Source organism: Embiotoca jacksoni, unplaced genomic scaffold (assembly GCF_022577435.1).
Source record: "Embiotoca jacksoni isolate LCO1_2020_lvr unplaced genomic scaffold, fEmbJac1.0.p SCAF_4, whole genome shotgun sequence".
Classification (NCBI taxonomy): Eukaryota; Metazoa; Chordata; class Actinopteri; family Embiotocidae; genus Embiotoca; species Embiotoca jacksoni.
The window spans coordinates 11,974,941-11,999,611 of record NW_027185392.1 but is presented as its reverse complement, the minus strand read 5'-3'; the positions used below and the strand labels follow the sequence as shown (position 1 = coordinate 11,999,611).

Here is a 24,671-nt window from a genome sequence, read left to right as displayed (position 1 = left end):
TCAGATAAGCAGGGGGAGGTTGTTGTAGCTCTGTCAAGAGAGAGACACCAAAGTGGAGAGGGACTTGAGTTTTGCATGGAGCCTTTATGAACGAGGCTAAGAAGGGCTGTAATCCAAACAAGTCGAGAGGAGGAACCCGACTGAAAAGGGTTCCAAGGACATGTCATGTCACATGTCAAAGGGTTGTATTACTGATCTATACAGACTTTTCTGCTCTTCAGCATGAAGGCACCACTTGGGTATGTGTATATTACATTTAAGATATAATTATGTAATTGTAGTTTTGTTATGAGGCCAACACCAGTTCTTCTTTTTTTTTTTTTTAACTAACCAGAGAACAAGTAATTAGACTGCAGTAAAGTGTTTTTATTATTATTATTATTATTATTATTATTATTATTATTATTATTATTATTATTGTTGCATTGGAGCTTTGCCTATTTTTGTTCACTCCATTTCGTCACATTTTACTTGTGTTGATTTCTAGTATTTCCAGAGGTGTTTGTGGGTTTGTTCCAAAGGCATTTTCTCCAAAGTATGTTGCTGATTAGAGAAGTTGGGGGAGGGTGTCAGAGCTGTGCTTGGAGGCAAAGACAGAGAGGCAGTAGGGAGTTTGTCTAGAGACTTAAAAATGACTTTTCTAAACAATGCAATTTCAGGATCTGCACTTGGTTCAAATGTCAGCAACATTTGCAGAACGTTCGGTTAGGTGGCAAAAACAGTAGCTTAAATGTTTTATGTTCTTAAGTTGCAACTTAACTTGCTATTTTGAGATAAAACTAGTTATTCAGTCTCAGATATGCAGTGTCCCCATCACAATCACACCTGGACCTTGTATCCAAGGACAGATGTGAGCTATTTCATCTCTATCCAGAATACCTCATCTTAAGGGTGCCAATTTAATTTGATTTTACTTTGGTTTCCCTAATTTCAGTGCAACTTTTTAGACTCTACAGACTGCATCCACAACGTGCTGAAGGCAGGTGGTGGGTGTTAAAACGAATGATGTCTAAAATCACAAGTATTTCATTCCTGTGAACTGTGTCAGCAATTCTCTCTCTTAATGGGAGCTACTGGATAAAGTTTTCATGGCAGCCTCATTAGCTTGTGGATTTAGTGCTGTCTCATCTGCCATTTAATGAAGGTACCACACTCATTCCATCTGTTGTCTAAGCTGTTTGTCCTTTCATGAGAATTATCCAAAGTTATGGACATGATTATGATCTCCTTTTAAGACTATTATTTTGGACCATCAAATCAGCAACTCATGCCAGTGACATTAACTTTCAGTGCACACACAATGGACTCAATTTGCAACGGAAAAGTCTCAGGTAATGCTCAGGTCTAATCTGTACAATCTTTGTGCCTAAGAAAATGTTTTGGGACATATAGCCTCATCCATTTTCGTCCCCTTCATAGCAGTCGCTGCATGTGCTCTGTGTAGTCCGAACTCTTTACATGTATAGCATCAAACTTGGACCTAAATGTTAAAAGTCATAGTGAGACGCTGAAACGTTTGTCAGAAAGAGAACGTTGTTTGTTCACCCTGTTCACTGATATCATGAGACAGGTGTCTTACCAAGAACACTGCCCTTGCGTAAAGGTAGAACAAGATGAGCCTCTGTGCCAACTTTTATGTAAGCAGAGATGAGTAGCACAAGATTGAGTTGGCCTTCATGACTACTGATACAAGGTGTCATCAGAGTGATGTTTTATGGAAGCTTCTGAGACTAAAGCTAAGAAAGTGATCCCGCTCATTATTTGATAGAGAGCAAATTCTTTGGTGGGCAAGTTTGTTTTGATCCTGAGCAGTGGATTGTGAATGGCCTCGGCAAAGACGACAAAACTTTCCACTAGAGGAGCGGGGGCAAATTAAGCTGTTTGGATAGGGGAGGGGTAAAAGACAGGGTTTCAAAAGGAGCTCAAGTTATTCCTGTCCTCCCCTCGTCCTCCTCTCTATGGGTAGACATAGACAAGTACAGTCATGTCCTTTTTGTATGTTGAGGAAGAGCACTTGATCAATAGATCCTTGTCTTTGTGCTGTGGCTTTTGTGAATCTGTTTTTTTCAGTGGCAGTTTTCAGGTACAACCCAAATAAAAACATGGTTTTTCCTGTTTTGTAAATGATAAATGCCATTTTAGCCATATACCAATCTGGATTTGAAAACCTTTTTAAATGAAAATAATACACAGAATAACAGTCCTTTCTTTCCAGATGACGACTTGCCTTGTTTGTAGAAAATATTATTTGTACAAGACAGCTGTATGATATAGTGGCAGCAACGCTTTAGCAGTATGTGAGACATAAATAGAAACTGCATGCTATAATGTCACAGTATATTTACTAGCTTGACTTTTATTAATCATTGCGTCATCACTCTGCTATTTGCTTCCAATGTAGAGTCTGAGCTTTGGGCATTGGACCAGTTTCAGCAAACCTTTGAGCAGGAAGGCTTTGCCGTGTGTTGTAACTTAGTTTTTTTTCACAAATGGCCATTGGCTCATTAGTTAGGAGGAGGAGAAAAAGGTCAAACGTGCATATTTCTAAAGTGCAAAGCACTCATCCTGACCAGTTAACCTATATTAAACCAGCACACTGGCTGCCACAGCAGGTTTGAACTGCTTTACCCTGGTACTGATGAATTCTAGTACACTGTACCCATAGTATGGTGTTTTTTTATCATGTCTTATATCACTGCTGGTAGGTTGAATATTTAGAAACACCTACCTATATAATACATTACTATTCAACAGCACCTCTGAAATGATCATAAAGGTAAGATTTATGGCTTTGCTGTTGTATTGGATTACATTAATTTTAGCAAGGGGTAACTGTGTACATACAGTTCATAAATATCATGCCATATCCACGATGGGAATGCAGGACATAAAGGCCTATATTGCAACATTAACTCATTTTCTTTCAGCTCGCCTTATTTTGTGAAAGGTTAAAAAAAAAGATTACATTTTTTGGGAAAGATTATTTGTTAATTTCTAAATATTTGTTTTCTGTATTGGCCTAAATCCCTATTACGTATGTTGTTTTAAAAACATTGTTATTTCTCTGTTGCATATCAGGAGGCACACCAAAGGGATCACACTCACACAACACCCATGGATGACTCATTGCATTGTGTTGCTCTTCCTCAAATGCCACACTATGCTATTACTTTTATCTACAGTTAATAATGCCCAATGATCTTTTCAGATATTAAATCCAGCAAAATGAAAAACAAATCTGTCTACTCAAGGTTTAGTATGTCTTCTCAAAAAGACTACAAAAGTACACAAATTGTGTTTTGGAATATTGCCAACAGAGATGTAGCATCATAAAACAATTTTGGCACCTACTCGTAACGTCATAAAAATTGTGTACAGACTGATGAAGGCTAAACTAACAATAGAGGTTGAAGCAAACTGAAATAAAAGTGAAACCAGTATAATGTTTCTGTAAATACTTACATATTTACTTACTTACCACTGAAAGGAAAACTGGGAACCCTTAGTTCCACTTTTCATTTGAGTTGTTCAAGTTTTTTTTCTATGCCCAGCGTGCATTTAAGTGTGAAAGTGCTCATGTCCTGCCATTTGTCTCTCTCTCTGTCCAGAATATCCATGAGCGCCGATTTCCCACACTACAGTTTCAGGATGCCAAATATAGGGTTCCAGAACCTTCCCCTCAACATCTACATTGTGGTGTTTGGGACAGCCATCTTTGTCTTCATCCTCAGCCTCCTCTTCTGCTGCTACTTAATCAGGTAAGAGCCATGCACTCAATACCTTTAGATTAGGGTAGGATTAAAATTGTTATGGTGTATGATGTTGCTTTGCATACAGCGGTTTCTTTGGTCAGGCAACAGATCATAAGTCTAGTTCGAGTACAACAACAAAAAGTCGGTATGGAAACCATACAGCCACACACATTTGATACTTCCACAAACATAACAGCATTAACAGTGGCTATATGTTTTTCCATATTCGCTTGTCTTACAAAGTCATTTACACATTTTAATTAAAAAGTACATTTCAACCATCGTTACCCCTTTTCTGTACACTCACCCAACAAACTATAGATTTACATGTATATTTATAATTCACCTAGGTATGCTTAGAAAAAGGTTTTGTGAGGCTTATCTTAGAAGACCATACTAGCTTTGAACATAGTGTAACTCTTTTGACCAGCAAACAGTCACCGACACTACTTATCTGGGACTTGAAATTTATAATGAGAGCTGAATGTTAATTTCCACAGACTGACATTATGCAAATGTCCTCATAACAGCATTCAGGTTTCTGTGGGTCATGAATTATTCGTTCAGAAGTGCCCTCATACTATTTCACCGCAGCTTTATCCATATTTGTGCATAACTAGGCTACGTAAACGGGTTCTGATGGTTGTTAATTAAATGGCTTCATGCTAACGGGAACATAGGAATTAATGTCAACCACTAAGAAAGCTCTGGTAAAGGTCAGTGCAAAACATATCTGCACCCTGAATTAGTTGTATATTTATGCAAAACTATTCCATGAAAAACCAACCAACCATGTAGTTTATAGCTGACATACTGTATGGCACTTGTTACAGCAGCTTTTAGCTGAGGCGAAATAAAAAGGCTGTCTTTTTCTTCCTTTTCAAAATGTGGGTTTTGTTTACTTGCTAATAGTTCTTTTACAAATCGTCAAAATGTTTCAACAGCACAGTTTGGAGAAGGTATTTCTATTATTACAATTGATGACCTCAGTATCTGAATAGATAGGTTAAAGAGTAATAATATGCTGAGATCCAAAAATGCATGTTGCATTATTATGATCATGGCACTTGGCGTCAAAGAAACTAGTCATAGTGCATTTTTTTCTGAGAGCCATTCAAACTCCACAGTGGCCTCACCATGTACTTCTGTTTATATACTTGTGGATACTCATTAAACTTCCACTTTGATGTTTAAATATGTTGCTTTTAATCATTTATCTTCATCTTTTTAAGAACTTAGTCTTAAGTAATCCAGTAATTATTTCCCATAAAGGAAAAAGTAAAAGTGGTTACTAGTCACTCCCATGGCCCTCTTTATAACCCTACTGGTCTTATGAAATTGTCCTGACTGCTGTTGCTGCAGCAATTTTCTCCTGGCAACAGCAAACTAAATGGATTTAATGCACAGCATTTGTGTTTTTTTATTGAAGACTGAGAAGCAGCAGGTTTACATAAAATGCTCTCCTCACCATCCTATCTTGCAGGGCAAATGGTAAGTAGATTAACTTCTCCGCTGTTCCTACAATTCCTCATCTATCTGTTAAGAGTCACTTTATGACTTTTATGACACTTTGCTGCAGTACAATGGTACTGCATCAAAGTGCATTCAATACTGAAAGTCAACATTGTCAGGTTTGGTCTCTCAAGGCTAAAAAAAAAAAAGAGCAGTTTTGCTCCATAAAAGGCTTCTAAAGATGCAGACTCCCAAAGGAGTTAAATTATATGCACCACCATACATGATGAATATATTATTCAAAGCCTCCTTCGTGAAATGTTACATTTATATTACATTGCCCTTACGTGCAAAAAAAAAAAAAAAAGACACAACAGCTGCATTTTAAGCAAACTTGTCTTTAACTCTGTTGTGGACACAGCTTAGTTACACATCAAAGACCACCATAAAGGGACAATTGTCTGCTGTCTGTGCAGGTAAGCGACAATACTCTTGTTTTTCATTGGCACAGGATTGAAGTAACATTTTCGAGTTGATATGTGACATTCCAACTAAGATGGACACGCAAACATATTTTGACACAAGGCAGCCTCTCACAGAGATACTCAACCACCTCTCTCAGGGAGTCTTCAGTTCATACACATGTGCGAAACATGCGTTGCAGTGTACACACAGATTAAACTCATTCCTCGAGTATGTAGGTGTTTGTTTAGATAAGTCAAAGGTATATTTGAGTAGGTATCTCATGAGCAGTAAAATAAAGATCAATGAATGTGCCATGTAAAGAAATGCAGCAAATAACCTTTGTATAGTGCTCATTAATGAAATGATAGACCACAAGGTAGAGAAAATAACAGATTTTAATTTAATAACAGATCATATACATTTGTAGTTGCCACTAACTGCAGGTAAATTACCATAATGATAGATTTCAGAGAGTAATCACATTGGACATCTATATTTCTTATTTTAGCCAATTATCCTCCTTGCCCACTTTTACATTGTCCATAAGGGCCTTTGAGCAGCCCCCATCAGTCACCCCATGACCCACTCACCCTTGACCTTGTCCCCTACCCTTGGGAGTCCCTGCACCTTTATCTGCTGACCTCTTTCAAAATGTCAGTTTCTCTCCTAGACTGTGCTGCTTGTTTTACAGATCCCTCTCACTCTGCTGCGAGAGGTTAAGGTTACTTGTAATGGAGGTAAATCTTACAAACCTATGAATTTCTCCTATCTCTCTTGCTCCTTTTTTTTCTTTCCTATTCTACATGTTTTATTCTCCCTCTTAGTACCTAGAATCTCTTTTTATCCAGTGTTCTTCTCCTGTTCTCTCCCTTTCCAGCAAGTTGTTTTGTATCATAAACTTGGGTTGTATCTGTCGGTACTATTCTTCAAACTTGGAGTTGTGCAATCCTTTGTACAGTGCCTCAACATCCTGCAGTAGTGTTTTTAATGTCTGATCCAATGTATTTTGGGTGATGTTGTGAGTTGATATTTGACCTTAAGTTGAGTGTTTGTTTTGACAAGAAAACAAGGCTTAAGGGCCTTTTCAAGAATATGTGTTAATATGTAACTTGGTTTAATATTGCATTACTAAGCAAAATAAATATTTAACATATTCAAGTAAAGTGTTGTTTCAGGAGAAATTTAGTTTTCCCTCGTCTCTGTAATTGGTTAATCCAATTAATATTTATTCTGTCAATAGTTTTATAACTGTTTGGGGTAAAATGTGCCTGAGGCATAACTCATGCACTGAACAGAACATACACATCCCAAAGTTTTTATCTCATGAATGTGCACTGCTCTCCCTTTGTCTGGCTGTCTCTTGGTAAACCCAGTCCTGCTATTTATGCCAAATTGTTTTGATATTCTCTATGGATTAGTATAACATCTATTTGGTACCACAAAGATACGCTAGAATAGACTGGTATCATTAGGCAAGTATTTGGTAAGGGAATTTAATCCATGTTTATAATTTTTCTCTACTTTTCCAGGATCTCTGGGTAGTTTATCTATGTTATATAGTCAGTTGAAGAAGGTCACCCACTAATCAAAAAGATGTTTTGTGTTTTCGTCTCCCCAGGTTACGGCACCAGGCGCACAAAGAGCTATATGCATACAAACAAGTAAGAACACACACACAAAGTACCATTTAGAAATGTGACATTGTACATAACCAGTTGTATCGCAGAAATATAGTGTCACTGTAGTGTATAGGCCAGGGGATACTGTGCGTGGTTGTGTGGAGGAAATCAAGTAAATCTCCTTTGCTCCCTAAATATCAGTTTAGCTGGTGCATGATTTCACTTGCTGAATCCTCTGGCAGCTGCAGGTATTTCAAGAGTTATGTTGCTCAGTGGATTAAGCTCATTACAAAACTGTTTACAGGTTTTGGGCAAGTGCATTAAAAAGGTTCCGAATTGCGCTTTAGCTGAGGAAAGGCAAGTTGCTCAGTTGGTGAAATCAGATTTATAGTGAGTTGGAGCTGAGCATGTGAGTCTGCAAAGCAAGCAAGTAAGAGAGAGAGATGGAGGGCATAAACATGACTGTCATGTCCTTCCATTATGTAACACAAGCATGCACACAAACACCAACACACATGCACTCACGCATTGTAGATATTAAGATGAGCATTGCTTCTATAATTTCCTCTCCCTACGTATGTTACTACCTGCACACAAACAGAGCAATGTTTGCATTTACTAGAAACCAGCAGCTATATTACAGTACTTATCATCTGTCCTGTTATTTATCGTTACTGTCGTTATAACACTTTTATATTGAGGGTTTCACTATATTTCCGCTGGAGCCTGTTTCTGTAATTATTTCTATTTCAGTGTTAACCAGTGACTAATCTTTCCTCTTGTCTTATCATGCCTTTTTAGGTCATTCAGAAGGAAAAAGTCAAAGAGTTAAATCTGCATGAGGTAAGCACTCATCTTTTTTATTTAGCTATTATCAGTTGACGACAGAAACCAATACCAACATTTTTGAGGCCAATCTTGTAGGCAGAACATTCAGCAATATAACCTGACAAATACACACTGTCCTGTAATATCAACCCATTTGGAACTAATCAGACTTGCATTTATTAAGTCTAACAATGGTTGTTTAAGTGTTCCCCTTACTTTAAGCACTTGGTTTCATTTTCTATTTTTTATCCTCTTGGTTGTCCAGGAGATAAAGTACTGTTTCCTGAATTGATTTGAAATAAAGTGCTAAGCCCTGAGACTCTTAAGGAGCAATTCAGACGTCATTATGAACAAAAACAACTTTAGCTTTAAGGTGGGCTCCAAAAGGTTGCAAATGGTGTGAACTCCTCCTGTTATGTAATATGGAGCAGGCGTGGAGCACCATGTCTGAACATATTTGAACACACGGTGGTGGATGCACCATATGTGCCATTCTACTGCACACCTGTGGGTTTTTATGAAAATATCTGTCTGTGCCTCTGGATTTTGTCTGGTTTGGCAACAGTGTTGACGAACACACAAGTTGTCATCTAACACTGAGTACATGTGTGTTGACTCACTGTCATGTGAAAACTAGCATCCTGTGGCTAAATCATGAGTGTCCTCCGTACGATTATTACGCAATGCTGCATGTCAGCTCAGCTTGGTCGGAAAATTACTAGCAGTGAACAGTGTGTAAAGCAACAGCACTGGTGTTGCAGTAGAGAAATGGTAGTCCTCAGCCAAGAGCACCGTTTCTTTAACACTGTAGTGTCAATGATGGCATCTTCATGTGTGCTTTGGCACAGGACTAAGCACAGTTTTGTATCAGCAGTGCTGGAATTTCCCAGTGTCCCATCATGCTTCAGGCTTTTATTGTTTATGTTATTAGAAACTTAGAGAGACCATCAGAAAGTGTCATGTGAGTGCAGTCTGTGACAGAATAACCAAAGCTGTGCTTGTTTAAGGACAATAATACAAGATCACACACGAGCCTGGGTGGATGACCTAGTTTTGAAGGCTCCCACGCCAAAAGATCACCCTGGAGACATGATTGTAGCCGAAGTTGCATAAATTCCATCTCAGCATTTTAATGGCAAATATAGAAGTGTCATAATGGTCTCAGTATACGGGTCAAGTTACGTTCAAATTTGTTTGATGTGTAATCTGACAAATTGTCTCAGATTAGTGCTCTTTTTTTAGAGTGACTTTGACCCCCTATCTCCATTTAACTGCCCTATACAGTATGTTGGGTGTAAAAAAATAATTCATGTCATACAATGTAGCATGAAAGTAATGCTGCTCTGCGTGGCTGATCCTGTGAAGAACATTATAATGCAACAGCAACTATATCTTTTTGCCTTTTTTTTCCACAGTTACGGTTACACACAAATGTACATGTCAGCAAATACAACAAATTCTCTCTTCCCCGCACCAAGTACCAAGTATACCATGTGGTTGTTTGACAGTAATGTAATGCTGTCTCTGTTCAGTAACAATGTCGGCTTGATATAAAGTACTGGGCTAAAATGTTTGGCTCTAAAAATGCCATAAATAGTTTTTATTTATCAATTAACATTATAGAAAGTACCATAAACAGAAGAAAACTAAAACTAATGGCTGTCAGTATTTGGTGTGACCGCCATTTGCCTTGAACAGCCCCAATTCTCTATCAATGTGCAAAACATTAGGGCAACCATGTGCTGTATCTTTTATTCAATTTGCACTCCCAATCAGTGTACAATTATTGTCTTTATTAGTACGACAGCAGCCCAATTTGTAATCAGCTCCCGGGACAAACTTTTATGGTAGAAAGAGAGTAAGAGAGCGGAAAACTCGGCAAAAGACAATCACGCTGCGATGGTTGGATAGAAACACAGAACTGTCCTGATTGATTGATTCATTGATTAGACACCCCTCAAATGACAGGCGGCCTATGCTTGTTGGAAGGTGAAGAGTCTTTTGTACCTTTCAAACAAAGTGCACAATTCAGGCCTATCCCTGTGTAAACAGCATTATATTGTGTGATGTCATCCGGTGAGAGAACGTCCCTCCGTGGCCTTGTTCTCTGATTCATTTACTCGCCTCAAGTCTTTTGTAACAACAAGATTTAAAATGCAGAATGACTTGGATCAGATTTTCACATATATCTTAAATTCACCCCTGGAGACACACTGTCATATGTAAGGTTTCATCAAGCATTTTACACCTTTTGTTTTCTTTTTCTATCCATGTGGGGCAGAGGTCAGGATTTCTGATTTTATACATTCATATGTCCATAAATACATTAATTATGTCATTTATCATCAGCATCTTTTCTGTCACTCTTTAGGGGTTGTGGTGAGTAGGTTGTTTATTGTTGCAAGAAGTCCATTTGTCAACGTAGGAGAACCAATGCAATTTTATGTGTTACTATGATAAGTGCTTTCTGATGGCAACTACAAATTAATGACCTGAATGTGAATTCGATCTGAGTCTATGGTTCTCGAGGAGCTAATGTTTACTAAGTGTGTGGAGGGATATAAATCATAGCAAACACTTTTTGATGGAGAAAATGTGAAACTCTAGTATGAATTTACTTGTTAATTGTTCTTTACACAACAGAAAATAATAAATAGGTGGGAATGATATGGAGTTGGTGCCAATGTGCCAGGCAAAATGTGCTAACCAATAGAGATGCAGAGTGCATTTTTTTACTTACTTTTTTAAGCTTATTTATGCTTGGCTTTTTTTATAAGTAACTCTTTTTTTTTTACCGCATATTTTGTGCTTGAAAGGTATAGATTAATATTATTGTAATGTTATTTTTCTTTGAACAAAAACCATGATGTGGCAGAGTTTTCCATACAATACATCCACCTGTCATGCATGAAATATTAAACCAAAACTGACAGGATTATTTCACTTTATAGTGAAAATGAAAGTGCCAGATCTCAACTGTGAGTGTGACACTGTAGCCAAGGCACTGAAGAAACCAAGAACATTGATCTATTCACCCATAAAGAGAGCAAAGCCAACGTCCACACGATTGTTCTGTGCCCAGAACCCCTCAGGAGAGAAAGCTAAAAGCCCCCATACTGTTCTTTTCATACGCAGCTGTCCATCCACCCATCATAAAATACAATTTAGAAAGAGAAAATTTGTGTGGCTAAAGGTAAAGTTGCAGGGTTGACAGCCAAAAAGAAAGTGCCAAAATCAAAACCCTCTACCATGAAAGTGTTACCCCCCGGGTGGATGACGTTTTGTGATGGTAATGCTGGATGGACTAACTTTTTTTCTTTTTTTTTTTCAGATGTTTGCCCATTTTCTTACAATTTAAAGTTTCTGTGCACTGTTGTATGTGTTAACTCTTGGACAAGTTGCTCTAGAGAGTGTGTAGTCAGCCATGGAGTATGTTCTTTTTACTGGGTAAAAAAGGAGTTTCATTTGGAGGATCATATGTATACCCGTGTAGGAGTCAATAGCGAGGCGAAGGACAAGATCATTTGCTGTATTCATACTGGCATATCTGTTGTCAAGAATAGCTACAAGCAAATTATAGTTATTTTCATTTCAACCAGCACAGCTTGGAGTGATGCTGACATTGCAGTTACAGTTGGCAGTGATGCATTGAAAAGAACACTTCTCATATACAGCATGCAGTATTATTGTTGACATGGTCTGGGTTTGGTTATATACAACATGCACTTTGAGCTAGGAAATCACCTTTACCTCTCGACCTAAGAGAACCCCAAGGAAACTGAAACTATAGATTTGTACTGTGAACCGATTGAGGAGCTTTTCAGCAGAATCCTTTGTGTTTAAAGCATCAGCCATGTAAATATTAGCTGCACATTGTGTCATCCAACATGTGCAGTAGTCACTGTATTCATGGGACATTTGGTCTGAAATGTGGACCTGAGGTATTTATATAGTGTACATGAGCCACAGCACAGTGGGAGGTTTGTGGGCTTTGCGTCACAGGCATAAGCATGATAGCCTCCTTCATTTCCAGTCAGGCAGTTGGTGATGAAGAAATACGAGTGCCCTGACACATGTTTCCTGGTTACAGAGCCTGTCATTTGGAAAGTGATGGTAAGGCAGACTGTGAAAGGAAAAGGGAGATACCAATAAGGATAATATGACCAGTTCTGACTCTAGCAGCTGCTTGGACGAGAACCATTGTTTCTTTGCAAAGAAAGAGACTTGTTGTCCCTCCAACCTGGACCTAAAAGCCTAAGAGAAAAGAAATGGTTGAGCTAGTGCTGCCCATTGTCTGGTTATCATATGCCTCTTACTGTTGCAGTAGATTCTCATAACCTTAATCACTGGGAAATACCCATGATTGTAAATGCAAAGCTTTGTCGTCACATGTTTGCGCTAGAACAGTAATAAAATATCCACCAGTTGCCTGATAAAGAAACTATTTTTTAAATTGACTCCACACAATGAAAAACACAAGTTCACAAACATTCAACCAATTTTTTGTCTTAACACCAAAATCTACAAAAGCAGAATTTCTAGAATTAGACAAATCGGCCACTGATAAGGATCTACTATGTTATCTCTCATTGTTTTACTTTACAATTACCTTGAATAGCATTAATAGCTAATAGAGATTGATGTGACCTGTCAGTGTCTTGCTTGGTAAACATGTGGGTCTTAAAAACAAAGGCAAACATCCACCACCTGTCCATCAAGAATATCTCAATGACCCTGTAAAGGACACCGTCCAGGGAAATCAAAATAAACTGACAAAAAACTAAAGTTATAGAAGGCGGTTATACTGTAGAGTTGGGTATAAATAAATGTGTCTCTTTTGCACCCGTGTTTATGCTTTAATATGTAGTTATTTTGTTTCTGGTTCTGACTGTCTTGTAAATCATTCAGGCTTTCAAACTACTGTACCGTAGAAACAAAAGTTCAAAAAACTTGAACTTTATCACAATGATGACAGTTTTTCCGTTGAATAGAGAAAATGTATTGCTACTAAAAGGTAGCTTCTGGCCTCTAACTGAACGAGTCCCCAGTGTGAGTAGAGTCAGAGTTATATAATGGGACAGAGCTGGTCACTTACTGCCCTGGTTTTTTGGGTAAATTTTTTTCAGATGTTGGCCACAGTTGTCTTTTTCCATGTGTACTTGACCTTTGCTGTTTGAATAGTTTGTTTCCAATCCGCCAACCTGCATCTCAGAATAAAATTGAACGAACACCAGAGGACAATCAACTCTTTCAAAGACTTTGCATGGCTTTCTATGGAAAGAATTCTTCAACTCCCCTCTCTCTTTCAGATATGTGCAGTGTGCTTGGAAGAGTTCAAACAGAAAGATGAGCTGGGGATTTGTCCGTGCAAACATGCCTTTCATAGAAAGTAAGTATAAGGTTTTGTTGACATTCATGGACACACACACACACACACACACACACACACACACACACACACACACACACACACACACACACACACACACACACACACACACACACACACGGTCAAGGACACATGGATGAGTACAGATTTTCTTAACAAAATAGACCATTTTCATGCATCCTTTTGTTGTGTTTTGTTTTAATTCATTCCACTGTTGCTTAGTTTAGTTTATTTAATATTATTCTATTTTATTTTATTGTATAGAATGTGCATTTGTTTTTAAATTATATTCAATATTTTTGCCCTGTATATGGAACGTAAACATTTCCCTCCAAGGGATTAATAAAGTATCTATCTATCTATCTATCTATCTATCTATCTATCTATCTATCTATCTATCTATCTATCTATCTATCTATCTATCTATCTATCTATCTATCTATCTATCTATCTATCTATCTATCTATCTATCCATCTATCCATCTATCCTTCCTTACCTGCTCTGAGTAAAGTTCAGAAAATGAAGTGAACAACTTACTGTCAGGTCATTTAACCAGTGTAGTGTAGTGTAGTGTAGTGTGTGTGTGTGTGTGTGTGTGTGTGTAAAGACAACAACAACAAAACTGAAGCCATGTGTGTATGTTGTGAGGAACTGCACTGGACATGAAGGACTGCTTGAGCCAACTTTATCCCACACCTCCCCCTTGCCCTACCATTTCAACTGAGTTGTTTATATCAGCACGACACCTCCCTTGGCCTAGTTTTTCTCCCAGTTGCTGCATGAGTGGAGACGCTTTACTGACTCCTCTGTATATACACTGCTTTTAGTCTTTGTGCAAGTAAAGGCATGTTGCTTTACAGAGGAAATGGATGTCAACGTTATTTATTGCAGGTTAAATCTTTTAACAAATGCCGACAGAAGAAAAGAAAAAAAAAAAACAGTGACAGTTTCTAAATCAAACGAGATAAAAACCAAAAGAACTTCTAACACAGAGTTTTAAGGTTCTAGGCTATCTGAATCTAAAACACAAGAAGGTAAAATACGACATCTAACTAAATTCCAAATAATCATTTGCACATTTAAGGCGACACAGAAGGCGATAGTGTGAGCAGGAGAGCAGCTCCAGGCTCTGTGTCTTCACGGGAGGTATTCAGGCACAGTATTGAGCTTCACCTGCATTTTGGAAACCCTGAGAGCCCAATACTCAGAGATCATAGTTCCATGAGTAACACGCAGGGGAAAATATGCTTGATCACTTGTTTAGTGTATACAGTACACTATGTTTTAGCCCTCAGTTGTGGTCATGAGCTTTATGGAGCAACTGAAAGAAAGAGATCACAAATATATTTGTACCTTTTGAAAAGGTTCTCTTCGGTTTGGCTTTTAAAAATGGTGTCCATGACCAGAACCAAGTGGGAGATTTTAACAATTGAACGATAAATTAGTCAGAGCCCACTGGTGGACGAAATCTGTAATGGTTGCACCTTTTCCACATTGCCATGAACATATCTTGGCCACGCGTTTACTGCTTTATTTATCGCTCAACATGTGTGCCAATATTTTTTCTTTACGATTATGAGCAGGCAGTGCGATTATGCATCATACGAGGTGCGATCAAAAAGTTCGGGGACTGCTCTTGTTGCACAAACAGCACAGTAATGTGCATGGATATAAGGGAAACAATAACTTCCCTAAGTGTTCCTAGTCATGTCGACTGAGCAACATCAGCATGTGTGCTACACGTGTTTTTGTGACCACCGGTATGCGATCATTTGTGACGTGACCATGGTCTCGAGCAGAGAGCACACGTCACATTTTGGTGTCAAATTTAGGAAACCAGCAATGGAGATCCTTGAAATGCTTCAAAAAAAATCCTACGGCAATGAAACGATGAGCGGGGTGAGGTGTTTTGAGTGGCATTCGCGTTTCAAGAGGGTCAGAACGTCACTCTTCCAAGACCGAAAAGGCATGTTCAGGCCAGGAGCGCAATCAAGAACACGCTGGTGGTTTTTCCTCAGACATTCGTGAGGTTGTTCATTGTGAATTTATTCCCCAAAGATCAGACTGTCAACACTGCCGTGGTGTTCTGAGGTCAAATATTTGACGAAAATGACCCGAACTGTCGTGCGGTGACGGTCAGGTTCTCAAACAGGAAAACGCCGCCATTTCTCGCCCGCAACGACACAGTCATCACCCCCCCCACCACCTCCGCTGCCCGATTTGGTTTCTGCGACTTCGCTCCGTTTCCAAAAATGAAGTTCGCGCTGAAGGATCGCCATTTTCACACTGCGGAGGAAATCCAGTGCGAATCGCTTGACGGTGCTCGACGCGCGTACAGAACATGAGTTCCAGGCGTGGCGGGAGGGTTTTTGGTTATAATAAGTGCAGTCTTGGAACTTTTTGGTCACACTTTGTACTTTGCTGAAATAGATGCTTATTTACGTCTCACCCCTTACAAGCCCACAAAGCTTACGAGCACGTGCGAGTGTTGTCCGTGTCCTCAGCTAGAGGGTAGAATAGTGAGTTTGAACATTGTTCACGCTAAACAAAATATCTTGCCTTCTTTCCCTTAAACACTTTTTGTCTTCCAGGTGCCTCATTAAGTGGTTGGAGGTGAGAAAGGTCTGCCCGCTGTGCAACATGCCCGTCTTGCAGCTCGCCCAGCAGGCTGGCAGCACGGACCCCTCTGTGCCAATACAGCAGCCTTTGCCTGGCATTGAGAACCTGGTGTAGCAGACTCAAAATCTTCTTCTACAGTACAACACAGACACACACCAACAACACACATCCCAACACTCATGCTCTCACCTGTACAGGTACGCTTTGGTATGGGTCTATGGCCGGGAGAAGCTGGAGTTACTGCACAGATATTCACAAAAACTGAATTTGTAGCCATCGGCACCTCTTATGTTTGCATTGGTTCCTGACATCAACTTTGACTGATGGTCGGCCATTTTCATGTTTTTTTTTCTTTTCGCGGACAATGAAGAGGTGAATTTCCTTCTCGATCGAGAAAAGGTCGACAACTTTTTCACAACCAAAGCACTTTTCTGGGGACACCAGCAAAAGACCGGGACGAACAAAAACAAAAAAAAAGCCAAGAACTATAATACATTCAAATAGAAGTTGTTTTTCTTTTTTTAACGAGCACTTTACAAGAAGTCAAACCTTATTTGCTTGTGGATCAAGGTCCCAAGGTCATGTTTTATATTTTATCACGAACTATTATTTCTGTGTACAAAGCAACATGGGTTTTTATTTTGACTTGGTAAATTTTTGAGAGAAATATCTACAATATACTCTATATCTCAAAGGGACAACACAACCTATGACGGTAGATGTTGGGAAATTTGGACTTTGGTTTGGGTTCAGATTGTACACACATGCCAGAAATGAAACGCAAAGTAACCTCGAGATTGTATGTCTGACTAAATGTGAAAAGTTTGAATGTGTTGACTCCCAGAATCTTACACAATAACACACCTACCGAATTTGTTCCCTCATCACCCATTTGTCATGAATTAGAATGTGACTGTGGTTGTTGTCTGTTTGTATTCATGTGTTTATACAGAAGGGTGATAGTGATCAAATCGTACCGACACTTACGATTTTTACTGGGTAACCTCCTCTATGTACGAGTGCTATTAGGCAAGTGCAGGCTAAATACTATCACCCTTTTTGGAAATGACATTCAGGAACTCCAAAACGGAAAAAGTAACTACTGTTATCATCTTAACCAGTATCAGTGTGTAGCAGCTGATGCTTAAACTGTAAAACTTTCACAGAACAAACACTTGTAATCTGGCAACATTATTCAAACAACACCAAAGTGACACAAGTCTCCCGTTTTACTTTGCTCTGCTGCTGCTGTATCGGGTTGTTGTTTTTTTTTTTAATCGAAGTAGAGCTGTGTGAATGTGATGGCGGCATGCTTCAGGTTCAGGCTGAGACATTTAACGAAACCAAGCAGCAAGTGTCAAACTCTTTAAGTTAATCTATTTCAAACGTCCATCATATATCCTGAAAGAAAATTACTGATCTGCTGCATAAACTCCTACTTAAAATGTGCTGCATCCACAGTTGAGGTTATTTTTGCTTCTTCCCCAGATTGTATTTAGTTTCTTTTTTTCTTTTTTTATTTATTTATTACAATTTCTTGGTACAGCTTAATAGAGAGAATGAGTTACACATCACAAGTACTGCCCTCAGCGTTTCTTTTGGTCAACATACATGCACATATGGAACAACTCCTGCCCCCCCCCCCTCCCCCTCCCTCTCCGCCCACCCCCTCGACAGGTGGGCGGCTATAGAGTCCAGGGTCAGCAGGTTGTAATGAAACAGCATTTTCATTCATGCACATACACATGGGGTCGTTGAGCTTTTTGGCTACCGTATTCTGGTGCTTTCGCCTCTCTCCCCTCTTTCTGTACGGTACAAGCTGCTTTTGTTTTAGTGCCACACATGCATCAACTCTGAGCCTGGCTGGACATTTTTTTGTCCTCATCTCCTGCTAACTGCATTTTGTGCATTTGTTGTTGCCGATTTAAAAGGTGGTGTAAAAGGAACAAAAAAAAAAAAACTGCTTCACAGTGATGGGCGGAAGCTAAATTGGAGATTGTGTTTTACCTTTGATGCGTAATATCAGGTAACTTACATTATATCTAAAGGCACAATCAGGGATTCAAATGTGAACAAAAGAGTAGCTCCACTACAACAAACTGGAAGCTGCTATCGGACTAAAACAAAGAAATAAATGAGGCAACATTTAGGTCTTAACGTTTTCTGGTGCTGTAAAAGGTTTGTCGTTGCTTATAGACTTTGCTGATAGAAAATCCACAGATAAATAAACTTGCATACGGAATTTAGATTTGTGGTAAAGCATACCTAAATCAAGTTTCAATCTACAACTAAAAGTATTTAAATATCTTGTCTACAAATGACAGATTGTGCCTTGAACAACGATAAATTCCCACCGAGGTGGTTTATTTTCTGAACGCTGCCAGAGGCAGAGCAGCACAGGTTCCCAACACATGAACGGTTTTAAAGACGTCACAATGCCTTTTCACCCTTTGTGGCAGAAAAGCATTGAATGTTTGATCTCTGCTGAATGTCGGCCCTCGCACACCGCAGGAATGACCTTTGTGGTGGGGCCACAGAATAATGCAGCAAGGTGAAAATGCCAACTGTTAGATAAGAGCAAAGGCAGGGTTTCTCTGTCCTGTCTGTCAGCTGTCACCTGCTGGTTTGTCCTCAATGCAGCACTAAGCTTCCTTTACTAAAAAAAAAAACACTATTAATACTCAAACTCAAAGAAACATCTTGTCCACATTTGCCTTATTTGAACAAAACAAACTGCCACCATTACAAAACAAAAGACCAGGGCTGTGTTAAAACAACCTCTTTACTGATCTGAAAATCATTAGTGGGGAGGTTTTGGTTTTATGTTGAACAAAATTAGCAGCATAAGGGCCTTCCTCAGGGTGTGTTTTGTGATGTACAGTATTTGGTACCCTCTCACCTCTTAGTCTTTTGTAATGAAGAGGGTATGACTGTTTTATTGAACTTGTATCTCACTGTTGATGTTACGGAGTTAGAACCAATACTCTTCTTTATACCATTATCCCCAAACCTTCACGCTATAAACGAACCATAGCCTAATATTCCTTCCATTGTCTCTGAAAGACTGCTAAGAACAAGTCTTAAAGCTTTGTCCCTGCTAATAGATTTGCCTTTGAATGTACGATTCACGAGAGGGAAAAGACGATGAGACTTAATGTGAAAGCATGCTATTTTGCATAGTCAAGTTGCCACTAATCACAATTGTTAAATGTATGTAGATGGTAGTATGAGTAGTAATGTATTTATATACAAGGTGCACAAGAAATGCTCCTTCATATAAACTAAGTGGCAGCTGACACTTGCTGCTATTTGGCCATTTTAGGTGTTGTGTTTGATTGTAACCCAAACCACCTGAACATCCCCCCCCCCCTCCGTGTGCCATCCTAATCCCACAGAAGACAAAGTGCCAACCCAAGGTGAATGGTTATGAATCAAAATCCTCCTTTGAACAGAGGAGAGATAAGAGGGAGTCTCTGTGAGGCTACAGCTAAAAAAAAAAAAATGGAAACTGAGCCAGTCACGAAGAAAACTGCTTCCCACCACTGAAATCACCACTGACGTCAGCGCTGCCTCTGAGTTCACTCCATTATAAATAGACAAGACACAATCAGATGAAAGTCAGGAGCACCATTTCACATCAAAAATGTATTGAAACGCAGAGTAGAAAGAGTTATGCCATTAGCAATTCATTCACATGTATATCATTGTCCCCGTAGGGCACAATGATGTAGCAGGAACGTTTGGGCCAAATGTGATATAATTGCTATTTAAAACATTTTAAAATTTAAAATTTGTAAACTTTCCCTTGGTTTCCTTTTTATTTTTTTTTATCTCAATCATTGCCTCTGAAGTGAACTTTGTTCTTGTTTGTATGGTGTGTTATTTCGTCCTCTCAACTCACAAAAAAACATTGTCCCTTCATTGTCCCTTCATTGTCCCAAACACACCCTCCCACCTCAAGTAGCGTTCCTGAACGCACCCTCACTACCCCTTTTTTGTTAACACTGATTATGTTTGTGGACTCTCACAGACATTGTTTGTAAAACTAAGAATTCTGCAGCAGAATATTTTTGGAGACAATTGCTGTACAGTATTTGTAAGCTCTATTTTTGTATATTGCTATTTTGGAGAAAATAATATGCTTTTTTTTTTTTTCCTTTTCTTGTTTTTGCTAATTTCATGTTTATTCATTTTAAGAAAATGTTGCATGTGACTGACTTGAACTGTTAATAAAACTTCCAAGTTTTGGAAAGATTTAGGGGTTTTTCTTTGCTGACAAAGTAAAAAAAATTTTTTTTTTAAATCTTTTTTTAAAAGCCCCTCTGATTGTGATGGAAAGATAGATGACAAAGATCATTTCATGAAAAATTTCATAAAATTTTACTCTTATACAGAAGCTTCAGAAAAAAAACACTCAAAATCCTGAATAAACAGCTTGAATACTTTTTTTTCAATGAAATTTTTAATTTTGACTTTTAGTAAATTTACAAACAGTTTCGCTTTGTTGGCAAATGCGTGTGAGGAATTAAATTGAGAACATTTGTAAATTACATTAAAACACAGTAAAGGTTGAAAAAGAGGAAGCATCTGAATTCTTTCCAAAGCCTCTTTTCTTTCCTTTACTTGTATATAGATCACAGTTAAGTTCAAGATGTGGATCTTTTAGTTTTATACCAGTTGGTCAGAGACAGCCATAAATATGGTGTAACACCTCCACCATGTGGTTAAACGGTGTACGTTTAAATGATCCCAATCACTGGATCTGTTTTTCCCCAACAGAATGTACCTGACATTTGATGATGTGATGTTCATTTCCTACACTGAATATAATTTGGAGGCGGTGTTTAAAGTGGCATTAATTAAATCACCTTCCTAAAAGGAAATTTGAATCCACTAGTGGTAAAAATCCATTGCCCGAAGTTGAGAAGCGGCACTACAAAAATGTATGCGTGTCCACGATGTCAATGTCCAATCCCCGGATGTCCACCGGTGTAGTTGGTGTTGCCTTCCTGCGGAAATCAATCACCGTCTCCTTCGTCTTGCTGGCGTTAATCCGGAGGTGATTGAGATCGCACCACTCGACGAAGTCAGTTCACTTTGACTCAAGGATGAACTGATCAAAAGTCAAAGTTCAAGTTAACTGTGTGTTCACATCCATTTCCCATTGTGAATGCAAAATCTCAGGAATACTTCCAGGGAATCTCCTCAAATTTGGCACAAGCATTCACTTGGACTCAAAGAAAAACTGATTAGAATTTGGGGGTCACCCATCAAGGTCACTGTAAGTTCAATATCTATATGAGTTTGGACAGATATACATGTAAAGTACAGCTTGAGCAGTCAGTGCAGGCGGTAATTCTAGTTTATCATGATGTCTCCGTTCACGGCTGTTGCTATGGAAACAAATCAGAATGACCTACCTAAGGGTAAAAAAAAGATACCTCACATATTTAAAAAAAAAATAATAATAATACTCTCAATAAAGGTGAACTTATGTATCCAGACATTCAAGCTGACAAATGAGAAAATACATTAGTGCTTTGTTCTAATACATCAGGATGACTGAGCGACTTTCGTCAGGATGTATCACCTGATGACGGGAATGATGACGTTGAACCTGGTCTGCTGCATAGATGAGGTCTGTTCCAACATAAAGACTTTGATCTGTTGGTATTAATGAAATTCAGTGACATTTGTTTGAACCATTTTTCCTATTTTTAAATTGCCTAACAGGTTTATCTGTGAATAAATTATTCTGAAGAAACCTTCCACACTGTTGCACCTCTTTAGCTGCAGTCATAAGCGTACTTATTATATCGGGTGTACTGCTTCCGTTTGTGTACACCAAACCCTGAGTCGACCAACTGTAATCGATCAGAGCAGACAACCGGTTTCCCACTTCGAATGACTTTGGCCATTAACCACCAACAGCAACAATAAAAGAAACATTTTTAAACTAATCCTTTCAATCTTATTAATAATTGTGACTTTGATGTGTGCTGGAGATATTTTACAGGTCATAACAAACTTGTCAGTGGCCTGTGGTGGACAAACTGTTTCTAAATTACCTCACACACATCTTGGGTATTTCCCTACTGCAATTTCTTTTTCTTTTTGTCGGCTTATAAACTGTAAACATAGCGCATGACTTATTTACTCGAGACCAAACAAGATCAGACAATACCACTACTACACTTGTTGCATGATCATTTTTGTTGTATGATGTAGCTTATAATTTCAGCATGTGCCAACCCATTTCAATAAAAGGTAAATATAAAGACATTGTATGACGCTATAGTTAGAGAACAACTGTAAATATATATATATATTTTTAATAGGAAATCTTAAATTCAAGTTTTTAATGGAAAAGAAAACAGAAAAAAAGTTTAATCTTAAATGTCAATTGATGTACGTGCCTCTGCCTTTCAGGCTCAACTGTGCCACATATATTTTTAATTTATTACACTTCTCCATTTCAGAAGATTTTATGTGAATGCGTAAATAAATCCCCATAAAAAAAATTGATGCCTGAAATTGTCAAAGATGACCAAAAAAGAAAATCAACAAAGTACTTAACAGATGCATTTTATTGTTTGACGGTCTTTAAGTAATGTCCTGGTCCACTTTTTTTTGTTCCTTGGTTTTCACATTCTGCTTCTGGGACTTCTGCAGCAGAGCAAGCGTGTCTCTCTTCTCGATTTTTCTCAGTTGTTTCTTCTTCATCCTCTTTATCTTTGCTGTGTTTCGGATCTGTGGTACAAAAGAGACGAGACGGTCAAATCTGGGTAGACTGAAACTTTTGTTCATGACATGAACCGTCTCCCACTTTGTCGAGACAAAGTTTGGAGTGTGTTTTGACTTAATTATCTTATGTGCTGAACCGCGACCACTTGTATATTCATCCTAAACTGTGCATGCATTCCATACTAATATTAGACCGTAAGAATATGCTTGATAATGGTGCGGTTGCAATTCAAGTTACTAATGTTGTTTTTGGTCCAGTGAGCCTGTCGTGTATTACAAAGGTAACGTCTATGTGTTTTACTGTACTTGTATGAACAAATGTCGACGTACCACTTGAACAATCTCTGATTTGCGCTCGTTCTCTGCGCGACGTTTCAAGTTTTCTTCTCTCCGGTTCCTCTTTTCCTGTTAAGGCAGGTGAAATGCAATAAATTAGAGGTGTAAAATGCTTTGATGTTACAGTGGTTAAGCAGACCTGGGTCCCCGCTCTTTGCCTACCTCTTTCTGTCTGGCTTTCTCATTTTTAAGCTGCAAAGAATATTGTTTCAAGAGCTCCTTCTCCCGCTTGGCCGCCATCTTCTTTTCCCAAGAGGAGCACAACTGTTTGTCTCTTACCACAGCAGAGAACCTGGAGGACAAAAATCACATTTGTCTGGTTAACTGAGAAACCAGATGATCTTCGAACAGGGTTTCCCCAATTCCCATGTATCCACATCACTCGTAAAGAGATGGTCAATACAGATAGTATGTGATGTCAACAGCAACATACACTGCCTTAATGTACAGAACATTTGTACAAGTTGTTGTCAGCTGTTGTGGTTAATGTGGTTTGATGACCAACCTTAATTAAACATTTTACAGATTGAGTTAACAGGGGCTGTGCTTAAAGATCTTTTAAAAACCCCATGCTGAAAGGGGCAAACGACCTAAATCGTCAAGGCAGCAAACTCACTATTCTTTTGACATAAAAAGAGAAAAATACAGTTTCAGTGGACGTTTTCTAGGAGCTCAGATTACTGCATGCAGAGGTGAATGGTCAAACTACAACATTAAAAAAAAAACACTCCCGGCTTCTTCACCTCTGCTTGTTACGGTTCTTCCACACTCGTCCTGATTTCGGTTTCCCCAGAGGAATGACCGCGTTTTGTTTCCCACTTGGAGCCAGGTGAGGCTTCTTCTTTGGGATGGTCTCTGAGCTCGCAGGTGCCGTCTCTGCTGGCCCAGGCCCGGACAGATGACCATGAACGTCGGCTTTATCCGTGTCCGCTGCTGCAGCCTCGGTCTTCGGCTCTGCCGCGACACCGGGCTCCATTTCCGCAGTCACGTCACACTTCTCCTCGGCCAGACTCTCGAGTTTCTGCTCCGGCTCCTCCGTGTTTTTTTCTTCCACCGCCGGCAGCTCCTGGAGGACGGATCTCCTGGTCCTCCGGGTGGGAGTCCTCACAGGGGCTTCTGAGTCGAGGAGTGCGGCGGGAGTACGCACTCTGCGTCCGCTGCGGGTCCGCCTGGTCTCCACTGGAGGATCCTGGTCCTGTTCTTCTCCTTGTTCTGCCACAGACACGGCATTTTCTTCTGACATGGCTTTTGTCCTCTTCGACATATTTTTTTCTATAAAAAGTGACTACACCACATTACTCGGACAAACTTCTGTACCCACGTGTGATGACTCCCGGACCTGTGTGCTTACAGTGCGTATTTCCGGCACACAGCTGGTCGATAAACAACACAGCATTGTATTGCATTACCGCCACCTCCAGGTCTGGAGGAGGAACTGCAAACATGAACTTTGCACACCTACTTCA

General features: G+C 39.1%; 2 protein-coding genes across 3 annotated transcripts in view; one reads left to right on the top strand and one right to left on the bottom strand.

The window, feature by feature from the left end:
- Positions 1-20,379, top strand: part of rnf24 (ring finger protein 24) — a 32,479-nt gene extending 12,100 nt beyond the window's left edge. The window contains exons 1-6 of one of the 2 annotated variants that reach the window (XM_069168477.1): positions 220-239; positions 3,609-3,758; positions 7,288-7,330; positions 8,090-8,131; positions 13,426-13,505; positions 16,098-20,379. In XM_069168477.1, coding sequence (XP_069024578.1) covers positions 223-239; positions 3,609-3,758; positions 7,288-7,330; positions 8,090-8,131; positions 13,426-13,505; positions 16,098-16,239 — 474 coding nt within the window. In that variant the 5' untranslated portion in view covers positions 220-222 and the 3' untranslated portion in view covers positions 16,240-20,379. Of the gene's footprint in view, positions 1-219; positions 240-3,608; positions 3,759-7,287; positions 7,331-8,089; positions 8,132-13,425; positions 13,506-16,097 lie in introns of those variants that run through there. The other variant, XM_069168478.1, reaches the window with a different exon arrangement.
- Positions 20,380-22,679: 2,300 nt separating this feature from the next.
- Positions 22,680-24,575, bottom strand: ccdc86 (coiled-coil domain containing 86). Its single transcript, XM_069168212.1, has 4 exons — positions 23,949-24,575; positions 23,368-23,497; positions 23,200-23,274; positions 22,680-22,875 (listed from the first exon to the last, which is right to left on the bottom strand). The coding sequence occupies exons 1-4, from the start codon at positions 24,467-24,469 to the stop codon at positions 22,729-22,731; spliced, it is 873 nt and encodes a 290-aa protein (XP_069024313.1). The 5' UTR covers positions 24,470-24,575; the 3' UTR covers positions 22,680-22,728.
- Positions 24,576-24,671: the final 96 nt, after the last annotated feature.